This window comes from Elgaria multicarinata, chromosome 4 (genome assembly GCF_023053635.1).
Source record: "Elgaria multicarinata webbii isolate HBS135686 ecotype San Diego chromosome 4, rElgMul1.1.pri, whole genome shotgun sequence".
Taxonomy (NCBI): Eukaryota; Metazoa; Chordata; class Lepidosauria; order Squamata; family Anguidae; genus Elgaria; species Elgaria multicarinata.
In genome coordinates this window covers 91810126-91828609 of record NC_086174.1, presented here as the reverse complement: position 1 = coordinate 91828609, position 18484 = coordinate 91810126, and the positions used below count along the sequence as shown (strand labels likewise).

The following is an 18484-nucleotide window of genomic DNA, read 5'->3' as shown; positions in this document are numbered from 1 at the left end:
GCCATTTATTTCATGTTGGTCTTTTAATTTTCATATAAACACTTAAAAGGTAAACAAATCTAAAAATGTACACAGGCACATGATTTCAGAACTGGTCTCAAATATTACCATCCTATTGTTACATATGGAGGCTGCCTGGCATTTAAAAACAAAACAAAACTGAGATCACAATGGAATTTACATAGATAAGAAGCCACAGTTTTGTTTTGGATTTCAGAAGTATTCAGAAGTTACACTACATAAATGACCAGGAATTCTGTGTTGCTATTATCTGGGAATGTAATTTTCTGTCATACTGGAGAGTTTATCTACCCACAAAGGGAAGATACCTTCCCTCATGCTGTGGTGTTCAGCACTTCATCCAGAATTCAACATATTATTTGTGGACATGCCACGTAGTAAATATTGTGTTTTTGTTAAAATTTCATTTTTCTGGGCTGCTCTTATGTTCTCAAATCCTTCTCACTTTTGGAAAGGCATTGGTTTGAAGCCTTGTGATATGTCTGCCCAACAGCAGTGTTTGGTTTTGTTGTGCACAACAACAACAGCAATAATAATAATAATTTTATTTCTTACCCGCCTCTCCCTCTGGATCGAGGTGGGGAACAACATTAAATACAATATTATGCATAAAACTAGTTAATGAAATAAATGCTCTTGAAAAAGGTAGACATCTCCTCAGGGCACGTATAGGATATCTGCATAACAGCCATAGCGCACATGAATAAACATTAATGCACATTAAGCTGGCAGGGATAGATCTTCTTACCAGTGGCCTCTCACTTATAAAACTCTGTTTCAATTAACGTTCACCACCATTACAGAACTTTTAGCAGGCCTATAACTGAGTCTGGACTTTATTGGGTGCCATTGTATATATGGTGCTATCTGGTTTTAATTGTTAATTTTGGATTTTATTCTATTTTATTCTTGTTTTTTTATCATCATTTTATTGCGTTTTGTGTTTTTAGATATTGTACATTTCCTTAAATACAGCTTATATAGCTTTTAAATAAAATAAAAATAAAATAAATAGTGAACCTTGAGAAATAGACATGAATATGTAATGGTTAAAGCAACAGAATTCTGCAGAATGACCAGCAAATGTACATCTTATCTATTTGGAGGATACACACATATTCACTGGTCAAAGTTGAAAATTCCTGTTTCTGACATATAGTTACATGTTTTTCCCATTGTTTTGGGGAATTTTTGCATTTTCTCAAACGTAAAAAAAAGTTTGAAAAAGCAAACAGAAAAAGCAAAAAACAAAATAAAAAAAACAAAAGAAAAGAAAGAAAAAGAAGAAGAAGCAAACAGTTAGAAAACAAACTTATCTTGTTCTTTTGTTTAGATGGGTTTAGGGTGACCATATTTTGGAAACCAAAAAGGAGGACAACATGGTCGCCCCCAAGGGGGCGTGTCCAGTACCAAGGGGGCGTGCCCACCCAAACATAGCCTTGGTCACATGTCTGATTTTACAGCACACATTTAAAACAAATCTGTTCTACATAACATACTAATGTTAAAATCACTGAAATAAAGAACAAGTGAGAGATTCAATGTATCTGAAATTAACTTCACTCACTCCTACTTTTGTAGGTTTTGCTGTACTTTGAAGCTTTTGCTATACTCTGTGTGTTACATTCTCCCCTTCCCTCAAATATCTTTTCTGACTGTATCTTCACTCATTGCAAGCTGTTGTTGTTGTTAAGAGGGTTTGCTACTGCCCCCAGATCTGTTTCAAATTTGGTACAGCTAAAGCTCTACCTAAAACCTTTCATGGTGCCAACTTTCAGCTCTTTATCTTTAAAAATGACAGTTTAAAAAATAATTTTAAAACCTCATTTTTTAAAAAAATCCTAAAAAAATCAATGGATGAACAGATCTGTTTCAAATTTGGTGTGGCTAAAGCTCTACCTAAATCCTATCATGGTACAAAGTTTCATCTCTTTATCTTTAAAAATGATGATTTTAAAAATAATAATTTTAAAACCTCAATTTTTAAAAAATTCCTAAAAAAAATCAATGGATGAACGGATCTGTTTCAAATTTGGTGGGGCTAAAGCTCTACCTAAAAGCTATCATGGTACAAAGTTTCATCTCTTTAACTTTAAAAATGACGATTTTAAAAATAATTTTAAAACCTCAATTTTAAAAAAATTCCTAAAAAATCAATGGATGAATGGATCTGTTTCAAATTTGGTACAACTAAAGCCCTTCCTAAGAGCTACTATTATGCCAAGTTTCATGTCTTTATCTTAAAAAATGACAGAGTTATAAGCATTTTTGTTAATTCCCATTAGAGCTGCTCTTTGAAAAAAAATCCGGATTTCCCCTCCCCCTCCCGGATTTGCCATCATATGATCACCCTACAAGGGTTGTCAAAATTTCCCCCTCTCTTGGGAAGTCTAATCAAATCTGCTCATCATGAGTATTCTTAGCAGTAGGAGGGGCATCTATGAGAGGCAATAACATAAAATAAAATCCATGTGGCATACTTGGCAACACGTGGCAAGGGACAAGGGCAGGGATGGCAGAAACTGGGTGCACCCCTGGTAACATCTCCCAGGTAGCCATCTGGACATCGTTCACAATGGTCCCCAGTTGTGTTTCTTTGACAATCCTGCATTTTTTTTTAAGAGGGAGAGAGAGAGACAGAACAAGAACTTGCCATCAGTAAAAGAAGGCACTTCTCATTCAAAGCCAGCAGAAATTATTGAAGTAATCACCCTTGGCAAGCACAGTGAGAAAGTACTATGCCCAATTACCAAACCAGTAATCAGTATTGACTGATTAAACAGCAAGGGCTTGTAACAGGCAGCGCACTGCCAATAGAGCTATTTTGAACAGCAAGCCTGGCCTGCCAAAGTGTGTTGACAAAGCACAGCCTACAAGATTACCACTATCTTTCAAGGCATATATCTGCAGCCAGTTCTGGCTCACTCAGTACAACCCTGGACTTTCCTATCATCAGAGAAGCTGGTAGCAGGCAGAGTTGGATGTACTTGAAATAAACATCTCATATTTCTTGATGCCAACTCAGAGTCAAAACTGCTTACAGATGTACATGTAGGCTAACCTAAAATTATCAATAGATTTCAAAGAGGATGCAGCCAGGTGTAAATAACTGATCGTTCTTTGTAAGATAACGATTGAAAGGGGAAATTACAGGTTAGCAGCAGTGACTGAGAAGTTGGTGTGGGTCACTTTATTCAGGATTCAAATGTTCATGATGTCTGACATACAGATGCATCACATTGTCGCAAGCTTCAGGGCACCATCACACCTATGTTTCCCCCCTGGTTTGCCTCTGCGATTTCTAGCTCCATTTCATTAGTGTGTCAAGCTAATGGACCCTTTCATGTGGGTTTGTGGTATCTCACTATGCCAATGAAACCTCCCTTTCGCTTGTTTACTCTCCCAATACGCCCTGCCCCACCCCTTCTCCTTCTGTCTCCAGTTCATTGGTTGTATAATTGTGATGGGTGTGGGCTCCTCCCCCCTGCTCTGGCTTTGTTGTCTAGTGATTTACCGACTTAACGGTAAAAGTCCATTCAACTGACTCAACACAAGTCTGTTGGCTCAATATGGTGCTGGATGAGTAGAACTGCCTCCCCCTCCCCTTTTGTCAGCAAGCTCTCCCTTCAAAGCACACGCCCCCAACAAAGGAAATAGCGACAGGACGGCACTACACAGGGGCTGAAGGGCGCTTTAATTCCATTTTAGGGAAATAATCCAGACTTTCCCCACTGTAGGAAAACATGAAAAAGAGAGGGGAAGAGGACAGGCGCAATGTCATCTGAGTGCTGTGCTGCAAAAGCGCAAACCAGGCATGATGAGAGTGCAATAAAACACTGGTGTGATGGAGCCCTCCGAAAATGGAAGAGAAGAAAATGTTTTCATCTCCCTTTTTTCAAGCAAGCAACTCCTTAACAGTTACTTTTAGTACTGTTGTAAAAAACAAAACAAACACTTGTGGTTTGTGGAAGCTTTACTTATCACATCTCATTCGAGACACGTGACTGGGCAGAATACTATTTTCTGTATCTGTTCTATCATCAGACATGATTTAAAGAAAACATTTCCCAGGAAGGTATCCCGGTCTCATTCCATTTCACTACTTGCCAACGCTCTCACTGTGAAATGAATGACATGCAGCTTTAAATTTCACTCTTCTGGATGGATTTCAAAAGAGCACACGCACATACTCCGTGGGCCGAACTCTGTGAACCCAATCTTTCCCCTAGGTTTTCCTTTCAGAAAATAACCCCCACTACCACCAAACATGCAATTTTTGGGATTTGGTGCAGGGGCACTTTACAAGGAAACATGGGGAAAATACTGAGCATACAAATGGGTGAGTTTTCCCTTAAATTGCTCTTGTCCCCAACAGCAATGAAGGATCAGTCTATCTCTGGTCTGTGTCAATTTCTCCTTCATAAGTCTGTTCTGCCCTATTTTTCCCCATTAATGTGAAATTTCTTCTAAAAAGCCACACACAATAATATGTATTGTGTATAAATACATATTAAAATATGTGTTTTTGGATGTATTTTCTCACAGAAATGCAATTTGTTTGTTAATGATTTGACTTTTCACTCCAGATTCCATTCATAACTACTTGCAAGGAGCAATGGATTCACAGATTTAGTAACCAGGAAAGATGACCTACCAGACAAACTCCAGAGCCATCAAGGCACTTGTATGCATTGTTGTTGCAATTACAAGGGCTGCATTCTCCTGAAAGCGTTAGGAAAAATCCTTCTTGGCATCTCTGCAACGAAAGCACAAGGAAAACATTTAATATGTGTACATGTAGGACATCCACAGATGTCCTATATTTCAGGTTTCTCCCCCCCCCCCAAAAAAAACCCTTCTCTGCATTTGAGTAACCCTTTGGTGTCAGGAGATACAGGCGGCGTACAGCGGAGTGAGAGAGAGAGAGAGAGAGAGAGAGAGAGAGAGAGGAAGAGATGGTTGAATCAATGACAGATATATGCCAGAGAAAAAGAGATTGGTGAGGAAGTTTAGAAATGAAAGAACTGAATGAGAAAGTAGTGCATGAGAAAAATTGGGAAGCTAAATGGCTCTCATATGTTTCGCTGATTGGATAGTTAAATGGCAGGTTAAAAGGAAGACAGTTGTGTGCACTGACTTTTATCAGCCACAAGGATGTCCGCCTCTAGCAAATTTTTTATTACTGAACAGATAACAAACATTCTTCAGATAAAACACATTCTTGTACTTCTATGACCACCTAGTTAGAAGACTAATAAAACAGGCCTTTGGAGTCGGTGCCTTTGAAATTAAAGTCATGTTCAGCAAAAAATGTGAAATTTGTTTCCCTCTGGATGTATTGGACTACAACACACAGCATCCCCTAGCCAGTCACCACATTTGGGAAGGCTGATCTAGATGTTGTCACTTTGAGTATTAAGTTCTAGGAGCTTGGCTGCCCTCTTGCATGGATGAAATCAGAAGAGAAAGTTTATTAAGGTCTATGCCAGTTGCAAATGGGGAAAAATAGGTCCAGAATGCTGTCTTTCCTAATTCAGATGCCCAATTATTATAATAATTTGAGTATAATTGTTCGTATTTGTTTCTTCTTATTTTATAGGGAGAACACAGTGGTGTTCCATCTAATGCCTTTAGTACTAAAATGATGCATCTTCAGAGCATGTGGAGGAGTGTTTGAATGCCAGTAAGCTGCATCAAGATTTATCGCACTCTCACCATGCCTGGTATGCATTTTTGCAGCGCAGTACTCACATGACGTCATCCCTGTCTGTGTCCTGCGCTCATCTTGCCTCTTCCCCTTCCTTTTCCATCTTATTTTGGAGCAGGGAAAGTCCATTTCCCCCCTTCTTGTGCAGTACAGCTACTACTCAGTCTCGTGTATTGCTGTCCTTGCACTGTATCAGACCATCTCAGTTTTTGTTGGGGGCATGTGTATTGAAGAGTGGTCTTGCTGACAAAAGAGGAGGGCAGGGTGGTTCTCTGCTCAACTGCTTAACCATGAAGGGGGAGGGAGAGGGGTGCCTGAACACTCTGTGGAGAAGGCGAGCAAAGCCGCCAACGCCCGTGCCCAAACTCAGTCCCATTCAACTCTATGGTTCTTAGTCCTGAGTGGGCATGTCTAGGTTTCCTGACCAGTACAATGTTGGTTTCCCATTGCCATACCAACATTGACCACAAACTTCTCCAAAAACTAATTGCAATACTTTCTCTTCACTTATATTGTTAATATGATCTTAGGGGAAAGCATAGTGTGTTGTTTTACTGTAATTGTGCAGTTTCAGTCTACCGTACTATTGTATTTGCGCAGAAATATATCTATCTATCTATCTATCTGCAGGAGGAAGGAGAACGAAGAGGGCGGGGTGGGAGATTTCGCCAGCACAATAGTGATACAGGTGAAAAGATACATGAGATGACACAGTGCAACAATGCACAGATGTGAAAGTGCCCAGCGCTAGACTTGCTAAGGAAACGTAGGGGGAAACCGCAGACTCAAAGCAGGGGAAAAAAGTAGGTGTGATGGAGCTCTTAATGTTCCTTGGTGCATAAAAGCCTTGATTGGAGTGTGTATACAAGTAGGGAACAGAATCGATTTGGCAGGCTGCACTTGATTTCTCTGTTGCATGAACAACTTTAACCACCTCTCCACTCACTGGCCTGTAGCTGAACTTTAAAAACAGTTGGTGGGCTGAAATATAAAGTCCACATTTCAATTGTTTCTTTAGGATTAAAGCATTTATTTTCTATGCAAGTCAGTACAAGCCTGGGGGGCAATTATTATTTTTCCTCAGCTCTTAGATGAAGAGATTTATTTAACAGTTGTTTTGCTAATCACTATAAGCCCTTGAAACCCAAAAACATATTTTATGTTGTTTTGACACCTGCATTTTGGTGGTGGTGGTGGTGGTGTGTGTGTGTGTGTGTGTGTGTGTGTGTGTGTGTGTGTGTGTGTGTGTTTAAGGCACAAGACATCTGTGGCTCAATAATACCAAAGCTGTGATTGTTGTCTTCCTTTATGAATGTTGCTATACCTAAACCAGACAATATGTGGAATTACTTCTCTTCCCTTTTAGCTTCCTTATCTTGCATCAGCCATCGTTTATGGCACAGTGTGAAGTTGAGAACTGAGAGATAACAAAACATGATGTATAAATGAAAGGAAGTGTCATGGTCAAAACAGAAACAAAGCAGACTTCAGCATAAAACAGGAAGTGTGTACAATGGAAAATACTGTTTAAAAAGTACATTGCGATGTCTGAGTAACAGGCGGCATCCTCCCCATGCACAGCCTAGAGTTCAATATTGAGTTGGCAAATCAGGTGTGCCAACTGAACCACTTACCCAGCTTGCCTGTTGGTGCCTCATTCTCTGGTTATGAGAAATCCTGGGCATTTTTACGCAACAAATTAGCCTATCATGGGGTGACAAGTTACGGAACAACCCAGAGTGCATAGTTTGTGTGCCTGACAGACGATCAGGCTTGCTGCGTCTTGTTTCCTACCTCCTTCCCTGTCTTTCCATCTCAGTCCTCCACCCAGTATCCCAGAGTCCTGCACAGCAGACCCGTCTTATCTGCCTGTCCCAACACCTTCCCTGATCCAATCGCTACCCCTTTTTGGTCACCGATTTCCCCCCTCCCCCTTGGTCTTTTGCAATAGCACAATAACGGAATAGTGCTATAGTACCATGAAGAAATATATATATATATATATATATATATATATATATATATATATGGGGAAGCAGCCAATGAGAATAGGGATAAAACTGACAACGATACTGACAGAAAGGTGAAAGGAGCAAAAACATCACTTAGGAGTAGTACAGTGTGTGTGTGGGGGGGATTCGAACAGGAACATGGTTTTCCTGGCAGCTGTCAATCCGACTATCGGAATAGCACTGTAGACGTTAACCATGAAGAAGTTAATAACATCAAAAAATGGAACAGTCCTTCACATTAACGTCATCCAAAGAGGATGCCCAGGGTTTAAAGGGTGGACCCAACCCTTGGGGTGGGTGCCTCCTTGTAGTCCACACTTCCCCGAGATGGCATCTTGTCTTTTTCATAAAAAAAGTGTGAGACATCCCACTTTCCCCACCCGATCAGAGCACAAATGGATGGAACACAAAGGCATTAAAAAAAAAAAGCTGGAGAATCAGTAACAGAGCCTCCAAAGTGCCACTTGGGCACTGTTAGAAGGATTACCACTGGTGTGGGAGGCTTGAGGCGCCTTGGCCACAGTTGTGAAGAGTGATCACAACTGTGCAGAAGTTTTTGCCATTTTTGCTGAGTGAATCGCTTTCCGCTTCTCTTAACCCATGATGGTTTGGGTGTCCTGGGTTCGGACAACACGCCAAAACATGGGTAAAACACCCCCTGGAACAAGCCATTGGTTTTTGTTATGGCTTGTTTCAAAAATTTAACCCACCCCTCAGGAAGCTCTACAGGTTTGGATGACAGGCCAACCCATCGTGGATGGACATCCATGATGGGTTGGTGTGTCATGTGAACCAAGTCCCTGTTTCCTCAGCTCAACCAACTGAGCACAGGAAACCTAAAAGCAGAGCTGACGCACCAAATGTCTGACAAATGAGAGCTCCTTTGCACCTGAGTACATGTACACTTCCAGCCCAGTGTGAATTATTGGTACAGAGCAACTATTATCCACTGCTTTAGACACAATCTCAAAACTACCTCCAGAGAGCAATCCTAAGGCTCCTAGATGGTATCTGAAGGAGTGGGGGTCATAGGATGCTGAGGATTTTCCCCTCCAAGGCTGTAGAGCTACAACTTCAGAGGGGGCAATCTGAACAGGGATTGCCCCAACTCACCTGTGAAGCCCCTCCTGCCAGCTGCTGCAGAAAGGACTAAGGCAGCTTCTGAAGCTCCAACCTTAGGAAGCAGCAGCAGCAGGAGGGATGGGGGCATGCCAACAGGCAGGGAGAGAAGAGGTTGTGAATCCGCCGGATCCAAAGACTTCTCAGCCTCTGTCCCTATTCCTGGCAGAGTGAGTCATCTAGATGGGAAATACGGCAAAGATGAAGAGGCTGAAAAGTCTCTGTTGCTTCTCCTGTCCAACTGGCATGATCAGAAACATCTGATCTCGGAGATGTCCATTGTTAGGGCATCAATCCAAAAGCAATACCCCCTTAAACTGACGTCCTTTACCCTTTTCCTGGGATTAAGTCCTATTGATTTCAATGGGACTTACTCCTGAACAGACATGTATAGGGTTGCACTCTTTTTAGAAGTTCACTACAAGCCTTAAGGGTCATGAGCACTGTCTCACTAATGGTGACTGCACACATTATCCAGAGCACTATGACACAGACATATCACCTTTTCCTGATTTCACAGTAACACACAAAGGAGAAACTTACACTTTACACTTTACAATGGCATTGAAGTGTACTGACAACTGTTGGGGCCCAGGACACATTCCAGATCTGTTTTCAAACTGCTTTCATAGTCTCACTCGTAGCTATGTTTTATCCCCCCAAAATGGCTGAGCAGCTCACTACTTGTGCACACATAGGATGGCAGCATTTTTATTGTTGGGTAAATAAATTTTAGCCAGGATTGTTGAAATGGTGCATCACATTACCCTGATTGTAATGTAAATTGCCCTTAGCCACTGCTTAGCATGTAACACTCTTCTTTTTTTAACCCACATTTCAGTTTATTGTTATCAGACATTATTCATAATCATTAACTTCAACAACAAGTATATCATTCAGCTTTACAAAGAACAATTCCAAAGTACAACAGATAGTCTTAAGACCATATTGTCAAAAGGTCTCTTATGTGTATGACACATTTGTACTCTTGTAACTAAGTGAGTCTGGCTTGACAACCTGTCTGCATGGGTGACTGCCTGGAAACCTTGCACAAGTTGCTCCGAGTTCTTTGTAAGTTGAATAGCATACAAGCAAATATTAATAAAATTAAAAACAAGCTCATTTCTTTTTAAGTATGTATTAATATTATCAATAATAAAATAACTTAAGAATACCATATCTAAGTTTCCACAAGATAATACCTACAACCTATAAATATGTACCATAGCATTTTATAATAAACAGTTTTATTCCTCTGATATCTTCTATATCTTCTACCAAGTCCAAGAGGATATTATGTAGTATATCTAAAACGATTGCTAAAATAATATTACCAGGAAATCAGATAAAACGTTTTCCACATTGATTTGTAGATGAGCTGAAATCTAGGACCCTTTCCACCCTGCTGCTTCCCTCTCCTAAATTCATCCCTCCCCAGCACAGGATCTAAAAAATAATAATACTCCTTTGGTGACAATGGAGTCCCACCACCACTTTTTAGCCCCTGAATGGTAGAAGGCTATTTAGGAGGGTGGGGGAGTGACTGGGTGGAAAGGTTTTGACCTCCCCTACATGGTGGCCCTGATCTGAATTGGGGACCCACATGCTTATTTGATGGTAAAAAAGAAAGAAAGTGAGGATCAGTTGCACACATATTTAATGTAGGCAGTATCTACACCACTGCTTTAAAATGGTCTATAACAGTGGTGACAACTGTTGGAGCTCAGGACACACTCCATTAGCGTGACCATAAGGAAAGGAGGATAGGGCTCCTGTAACATTAACAGTTGCATAGAAAAGGGAATTTCAGCAGGTGACATTTGTATGCATGAAGCACCTGGTGAAATTCCCTCTTCCTCACAACACTCTAAGCTGCAGGTACAAAAGGGGGCAGGGCTCCTGCAGTTTTAGCTGTTGTGATGAAGAGTGAATTTCACCAGGTGCTGCATGCATACAAATGACACCTGCTGAAATTCTCTTTTCTATGCAACTGTTAAAGATACAGGAGCCCTGTCCTCCTTTCCATATGGTCACCCTACACTCTATATACAGTTTTCAAATCATTTTCAAAGTGTCACATCCTGCTTGGTGTAGATCTGGCTGAAGTGCGTAACTTACCCATGAGTGAAAGGATCAGAGGAAATGCTTCAATTACTTCTTGGTGCAACAACAAAAGAGCAATATATATAAAGCCTCAGACAAGACCTTAGTCAGAGGTGAAGGTTAAACATAACCATCCAGGAGCCAATGGCATGTAATCCCTGCTTATTCTCACACATGTGAGATTCTTACAGATGTGTGGCAGGACAAAATGTTTTACAAAGTGGAGCTTTATTGTCAATAGAAAACCCAGGGCAGGATCCACACTACTGCTTTATAACAGTGTATAATGGTTGTTGTTTTTTTGTTTTTGACAGTTTTAAAAACATTTTCAAAGTGTTTTGAAAAACAGTTGTTAAAAACAGTTTTTATGTTTCTGATGTTTTTTTTTAAATTTTATATACTTTTTAATGTTTACCAACTGTTGTAAACTGTCCAGAGAGCTTCGGCTATGGGGCGGTATATAAATGTAATAAATAAATAAATAAATAAAATCCTGCTTGGCGTAGATCTGGCCCTGGTATGAATGAAGCCTAAAAACAACTGAGCACTGATTCTTCACCAGCAGAAATTCTCCCCAGGTGGGTCCAGGGCTCTAAATGACTGAACATGTTCAAAGCAAAAAGGCAGAACAGCTGCTTTCTATTTTGTTGGAAAGGGAAGTTTCTGTATTATGGCGAGAAGAGCTTTTCACTCTACACATCTACTTTTATGGTAACAGAACTAACTCGTTAGATACTTTTTCTTTTGTTCTTTCAAACAAAATTACAAGCCAAGCACGTTTCCTTCCTACAGGCACTTAAATCCCACCCCCATCCCTCTTGAAAAGGGCTTTAAACTTTGGCTCCGTTGCACATTGCATCATGGTGCAGTAAGAGCTGTAATGTTATCATGAGATCTGCATGAGCAGATTTAAACTCTCAAATCAGGCTTCTTCTACTCTGAACACATCTAGTACGTCATGGCAAAACAGAAGACAAGCACCTTTGTGGTGATATCGGCACTAACAATGATTTAATAATAGATCAAATTTAAAATGAATATAGCAAAGCAGCACAAAAATCCCCAGCCTGAATTCATGACAACATACTGCTGAAAGTGAGGAAGTTGTGCCTTTAGGGCATACTGCAAACCTCCTTTGTTAAAAAGTGCACTAATTATATCCAAATTTGGATGGAACAATATTCAAGAGAACAATCTAACATTACCCACGCACAGTTTCTAATTTCAGAGTGTATGAAACAGACAACATAAAAACATCACGGCCAAGTATTAGATCATTCTACATTGAGAACCTAGAGGGCAGGCATATGAACTCTTACCATCAGAGCTAAAATTAAAATTCTATGGTTCACTGGGATGGAATCTTGATTCAGAAATCAAGATAAGCTTGTTATCAACTTTTGATAAGGCAAACAATATGATTTGGATATTTTCCAGTCCATGTTCCAACTATTACAACTTTTAGGCAGGACTTAACAGCCACCAGGCCTCAATAGGTTGATGGACCTGCCCATGTGCCTGATTACTTTGACTGTCACTGTAAACTCAACATCCACTATGCTGTTTATTCGCCTCTCTCAGCTCTTCTGTGTATTGCTGCTGCCATCTGTTTGTTCACACAAAGTAATCGGTTCCATAACCATTTGGTAGATTATCAGAATGGGCTTCTTCATAGGGTCCTAGTAGCCAAGACCCCCCCACCCCACCCCAAAACTGATGCATTGTTCACTCTCTTTCTCAAAATGCTTCTGCTATTCTGTTCCTTAGTTTTTTGCTTTTGCCCCAATTTGCAAAGAGGATTCTCTTGTGAAACATCATCTTTGTTCTTCATCCCATACCACAACATCTGGTCTAAATTAGTCAGTTAATTCTATTAGCATATGATTTATCAGCATGCTTATCTTTAATACTAGGATATGAAGAAATTCCTTTCCACATTGTGTTTGAACTGCCATGGCCTGGAATAAAACTTGCAGTTTTCCAATCATGTGGAGGGACCATTCACTGTTGAACTACAATGGTCATAGTGCAGATTGTTGTGAATCCATAGTCTATACTGGGCATCACAGTGTATATAATTTATAAGCATTTGACTGAGTAGGTATAGTGCACAAAATACCTTTCAGTGCACTGTGTGAGGCAGATGTCCCCAGGCTGGTGTCGCCTCAGATGGTTTAGACTACAATCCCCAGGATACATAACTATTGGCCATGCTGGCTGGGGCTGCTAGGAGTTGATGTCCAAAACATTGGGGAAGAGGACTGTTAGATCTTGTTGGGACTGGTTACTGGCTAGCTACTTATTATGAGGTGGCCATCACACCTTACCATCATCCAATTTCATCTTGACATCAATCATTGTATCTCTTCCCAACTATGGCCTTGAAAGTACCTTCAAAATTCTTTCTTGCCCCTTTCAATATTAGTAGCAGTTTACTTCTAATAAATCCTTCAGGAACTAGGACAAATAGGACATTTGTTTTCATTATCTCATCTGGGACAAATTATATGGATGATTACAACTATGGCTAGTACCCTGTGTTAGTCCTATATAGAGTAGACCCATTGAAATGAATGGGACTTAACTTAGCCATGACTAACATGGTTTTAATTTTTGTGAACCACAGAGATTTTTGGCTATTAAGCGGCATAGAAATGAAACAAACAAACAAACATAAGCCTCATTCCTTTCAATGGGTCTACTCAACATAGGACTAACATTGGATACTACCCAATACCTCACAAACCTCTCATTTTGGGGACTTTGGTAACTCCCATCTCATTGGGGAAATACAGATGATCTTATTGGTGGGTTTGTTCAGGAGACAAAGTAAATGGTTGCAGACATGATTTGGTCAGCTTTGACATACTGTACTTGAGGAACCAGCAATCCGATCAATACATGATACTGGGGATCTGGGAGGAATTATCTGCATTAATTTGCCACCAGGGGCAAGCAGTGATACATCAGTGTTATCAACACCACCCTCAACGACTTCAATCGGATTTTTCATATGGTCATTAATACATTATTTCCTGAAGTTCTAGCACAAATCCATCTAGTTGATAATGCAGATTTTGGCATCCAACATGCACTGAAGTTTTAGTGGCCTGAATCTGATTGTCCATATAGGCATGTGCCTTTCTGCCATAGATGTCGAAACCTTCTAGACACAGCCAGATTTAAGGGTGTCATTATACAGGGGTAGATTGCATTTCTTTATCATCACTTCTCCCCACCCCCCCACACTTTTGTCCTTCATTCTTCCTGGAGGGGAGAGAGGAAGTAAACAAAGACCAAGTGGCCCATTCAGGGGGCATTTTTATCACACCGCTTTTCCTGCACACAGCAGGAGATCGTGGCACATTCAATTTTTTTTTAAAAAAAGTTGGATTAAAAGGGGTCTATTTTGCAACAGAAAAATGAGTGGAAGGAGTGGGAGACGTGCAGGAGGCGTCGTTGTCTAAAGGACGTGTGCACATCCGTAAATGAGCAGTAGCAAGCGTGTGATAAAATGCTCGTCTGATGAACCTGTAAGTCAATGGGACTTAGAGGTTACCCTTACTTCCCTCTGCCTTTCTCATTCCACTGAAAAGATGGTGGAGCAGCCATCCTACAATCTTCATTCTAAATTTGGTGAATGTATCCAAAATATTTGGAGTGTGTCAACCCAAAGCTATTGGTTTAATCAGGTAAATAACCACAAAAGCTTCTCTCACACTCTGGACAGCATCAAATATCACTTGCAAAAAGAGTGTGCATAGCAGCAACGACAGCACATAAATTGCTGGTGCTGTAAGCACGACTCTCATGGATGCTGTGCCATTGACCAAAGCAGCAGCTGTCTCAAATTCCAAACAGTACATGCCGTCCAACAGTGCAGTTTTGCAAGCACAAATACAAAGACTCAGTTCTTCTGAAGATTGATGGGAAACATTTTGCAAAAGAGTAAGGGCTGTAAGAGCTACTCATAATTGTTCTGCTATTTCTTCACTCTGTGGCTTGAATTTCCCTTGCTCCTTCGCTCAATCCAGAAAGAAAACCATATGTCTGGGTGTTGTACATTAAAAAAAACGGTGCATCCCTTTCCTGCTATTGCTGGTGGTCATGCACACATCACAGACATTCTTGACTCATTGTTGTTTATTCGTTCAGTCGCTTCTGACTTTTCGTGACTTCATGGACCAGCCCACGCCAGAGCTTTCTGTCGGCTGTCACCACCCCCAGCTCCCCCAAGGTCAAGTCTGTCACCTCCAGAATATCATCCATCCATCTTGCCCTTGGTCGGCCCCTCTTCCTTTTGCCTTCCACTTTCCCTAGCATCAGCCTCTTCTCCAGGGTATCCTGTCTTCTCATTATGTGGCCAAAGTACTTCAGTTTTGCCTTTAAGATCATTCCCTCAAGTGAGCAGTCTGGCTTTATTTCCTGGAGTATGGACTGGTTTGATCTTCTTGCAGTCCAAGGCACTCAGAATTTTCCTCCAACACCACAGTTCAAAAGCATCTATCTTCTTTCGCTCAGCTTTCCTTATGGTCCAGCTCCCGCAGCCATAGGTTACTACGGGGAATACCATTGCTTTAACTATGCGGACCTTTGTTGTCGGTGTGGTGTCTCTGCTCTTAACTATTTTATCAAGATTTGTCACTGCTCTCCTCCCAAGAAGTAAATGTCTTCTGATTTCCTAGCTGCAGTCAGCGTCTGCAGTAATCTTTGCGCCCAGAAATACAAAGTCTGTCACTGCCTCCACGTTTTCTCCCTCTATTTGCCAGTTATCAATCAAGCTGGTTGCCATAATCTTGGTTTTTTTGAGGTTTAACTGCAGCCCGGCTTTTGCACTTTCTTCTTTCACCTTTGTCATAAGGCTCCTCAGCTCCTCCTCGCTTTCAGCCATCAAAGTGGTGTCATCTGCACATCTGAGATTGTTAATGTTTCTTCCCGCGATTTTAACTCCAGCCTAGCATTCATCAAGCCCAGTATGTCGCATGACTCATATTTGACTCATATTGTACTCTATTTCCCTCCTTCTTCTCCCATAAGTTAATTTCCACCCAGCTTTTCCTCTCAGGGTCTGCAACCACCATCTCCTTTTTCTTCCTCCCCATTACTATGCCTAGCATGTCTTACAACCACGAAGATGTTGCACATAAGGGTGCTGACAGCAACCTGAATGTTGTCCCCATCTGCTAGTCTGCTAAAATAGCTAGTAGTCTTCAGCACATGTGGCAAAACAAAGTAGGCACAAGAGATGTCCATATGGTTACCAACTTTTCCTTGAAAAAAGTTCCTTGCCCGTAAAAGTTTCATGGAAGAAGGTAGAAATTCAACAACTGCAGCTATCCAATCTCCAGGCTGAGAAAAGCTGCACCCGTTGAATTTCTGTATGTCAGAAAACGTTTGCCAGAAAAAAGGCAGGGGTGATGGGCATGGTCTGCCTATTTGTCTAATCACATTCTAAGGTTGCACTCATTTTTTCCAGGGTATGACTCTTAGGCAGGGAGCCTCTGGACATTCTAGTGTAGGGGCATATACTCCTGTGCAAATGATACTTTGAACACATGAAGGTCAAGGGCAGGACCATTGAGCATGATCCTGATCTCTCTTCCATATGTTCATTTCTAGCTGAAATGAAGATTTGCTCAGGGCTTTAGATAGAAAACATGTGTGTTTCCTTTAGCATACAGGCAGCGGTGGCAGCAACTTTTTTGGGCCCATGAGCCCAGTTGGCAATTTGTTAAACTGTCCAGGGCACCACTGCAAAATGGGCGCACTGCAGAGGAAAGTATTGGTCTGCAGCCACCCGCCATAGGCGTTTATGGGGGGAAAGAGGATGGAAGCAGCTAGAGATCCTCACTTTGCTTTGAAGTGACCTCAGCTGTCAAAACGAAATGTTGTTATTTAAAAAAGCAACTAAAACTAAAAAGTGGGAGGGGTAGGGCACATTGGCGGGTACCAAAAAAGGTGTCTGAGGGAGCACTGGTGCCACGGGTGCCACGGTGCCTACCCCTGGGCTATGGTGATTATCAGTGTGGCAATAATTTTAGAAATCTCACACTTCAATAGCTGCTGTATAGCTTTCCCCATGGCAGTCCAAACAGAGGTAAATTCTAGCGTTTGCATTGTTGAATTCTGAGGCAAAGGCTAGCTTTTCCAGAACTGTAATTATGTGATTTCTTATGCCAGAGAACATTACCTTTTTTTTGATGTTGCTGAAAGTGTGTGAGTAAAACAATATGGATACACTAAGAATGTGGAAAGGAATGCTAAGCGACCATAACCCGTGGAAAGAAAATGACACCAGCCGATATCTTACATCCTGCCCCAAAGGAAAGGGGATTTCTTGTGTTTTATTAAGAACTGGATGCATTCTTCATTCACTCATTCAACCAATTCCTGTCTGTAGTCTGTTTTGGGCATCAAAATGAAAATTACATAGCCTTATCCAGGTAATCCATCTTGATAGCCCAGTTAACAAAGGAAACAATGAAAGATTGGCAAGGGCAAAAGAAATGTGTAATGCTGAAAGTTGTGGAATACAAACCATCTCAAGCCATGCCCACCCCAATTAGTCCATCCAAGGCAGAAAGCAGAGCTGGTTGTGACTCATGCTTATATGGTATTCCTCTGAAATTACATTCTTAGTACTTCTACAAGATCTTCATCCCCTTTAAATAATAGCTTGTTTATTTGTGCAGGTTTTATGGGATCTTGTTAAAGGATTATTTGTCCCTGCTATTTGACATATCTTTTGCAGATAGTTTAATTTATTTATTTGTTCTGCTTGGAAGGGCCGTGCTCACAGTGAAATGTACAATGAAGCCCCTTAGGACTGCTAAAGAAAGAGAGAGAAAAACTCATGTAAGGAAATGTACACCAAAGATTGACCCATAAAGCAATGACTTGTTACTAAACCATCCATGGCAGTGATGTAGCTTGTGTGCTGTTATGGTCCGTTAGCTATAGGAAGGCCTCATCGTGCTGTGTGGTGAAGCATTAACTCAGACTTCACTTTCTCACAGTTTTGTTTCAGGCAACTCCTGTTTGTTATTCATAGGTTACCTTCCAGTTCTGTCTAAATTGAAGGTTTTTCCTTGTTGACGAAAGGGGCATGAATGTCATTTATTTTTTCATACTGCATTTTCCCGACACAATGATATGTTTTTTTATTGTCTCATCATCTGAGAAGTCCTATTTTTTGCCTTTTTATTATTAACAGGTTAGTCTATTTCTTCTAGAGAATCTCCCCTCACTGCACTGCCAAGTAGATTGCATTGGACCCAGTTCTGAAAACACAACTGTACATAAGGGTGCACTCCTATATGCTCTTAACTGGGACTGGGAGTAAGTCCATTGAACCTAATGGGGTTTATGTTTGAGTAGATATCTATTGGACTGCTCTGTAAACCAGTATTTTATGTAAAAAGGCCATTCCCACAATATAAGATGCTGATCCAGAAATGAATAATAGTCTCACTAAAGTATCACAACAGTAGCTAGCTGGCAAGATGGACCATTTGAAGGAGCA

At 40.9% G+C, this 18484-nt stretch overlaps 1 protein-coding gene across 1 annotated transcript in view; it reads right to left on the bottom strand.

The window, feature by feature from the left end:
* The window catches only part of LAMA4 (laminin subunit alpha 4), a 102262-nt gene that overhangs the window by 70750 nt on the left and 13028 nt on the right, over positions 1 to 18484 (bottom strand). The window contains exons 2-3 of the mRNA XM_063124767.1: positions 4676 to 4777; positions 2502 to 2626 (exon numbers count right to left, since the gene is read on the bottom strand). Coding sequence (XP_062980837.1) covers positions 2502 to 2626; positions 4676 to 4777 — 227 coding nt within the window. The remainder of the gene's footprint in view (positions 1 to 2501; positions 2627 to 4675; positions 4778 to 18484) is intronic.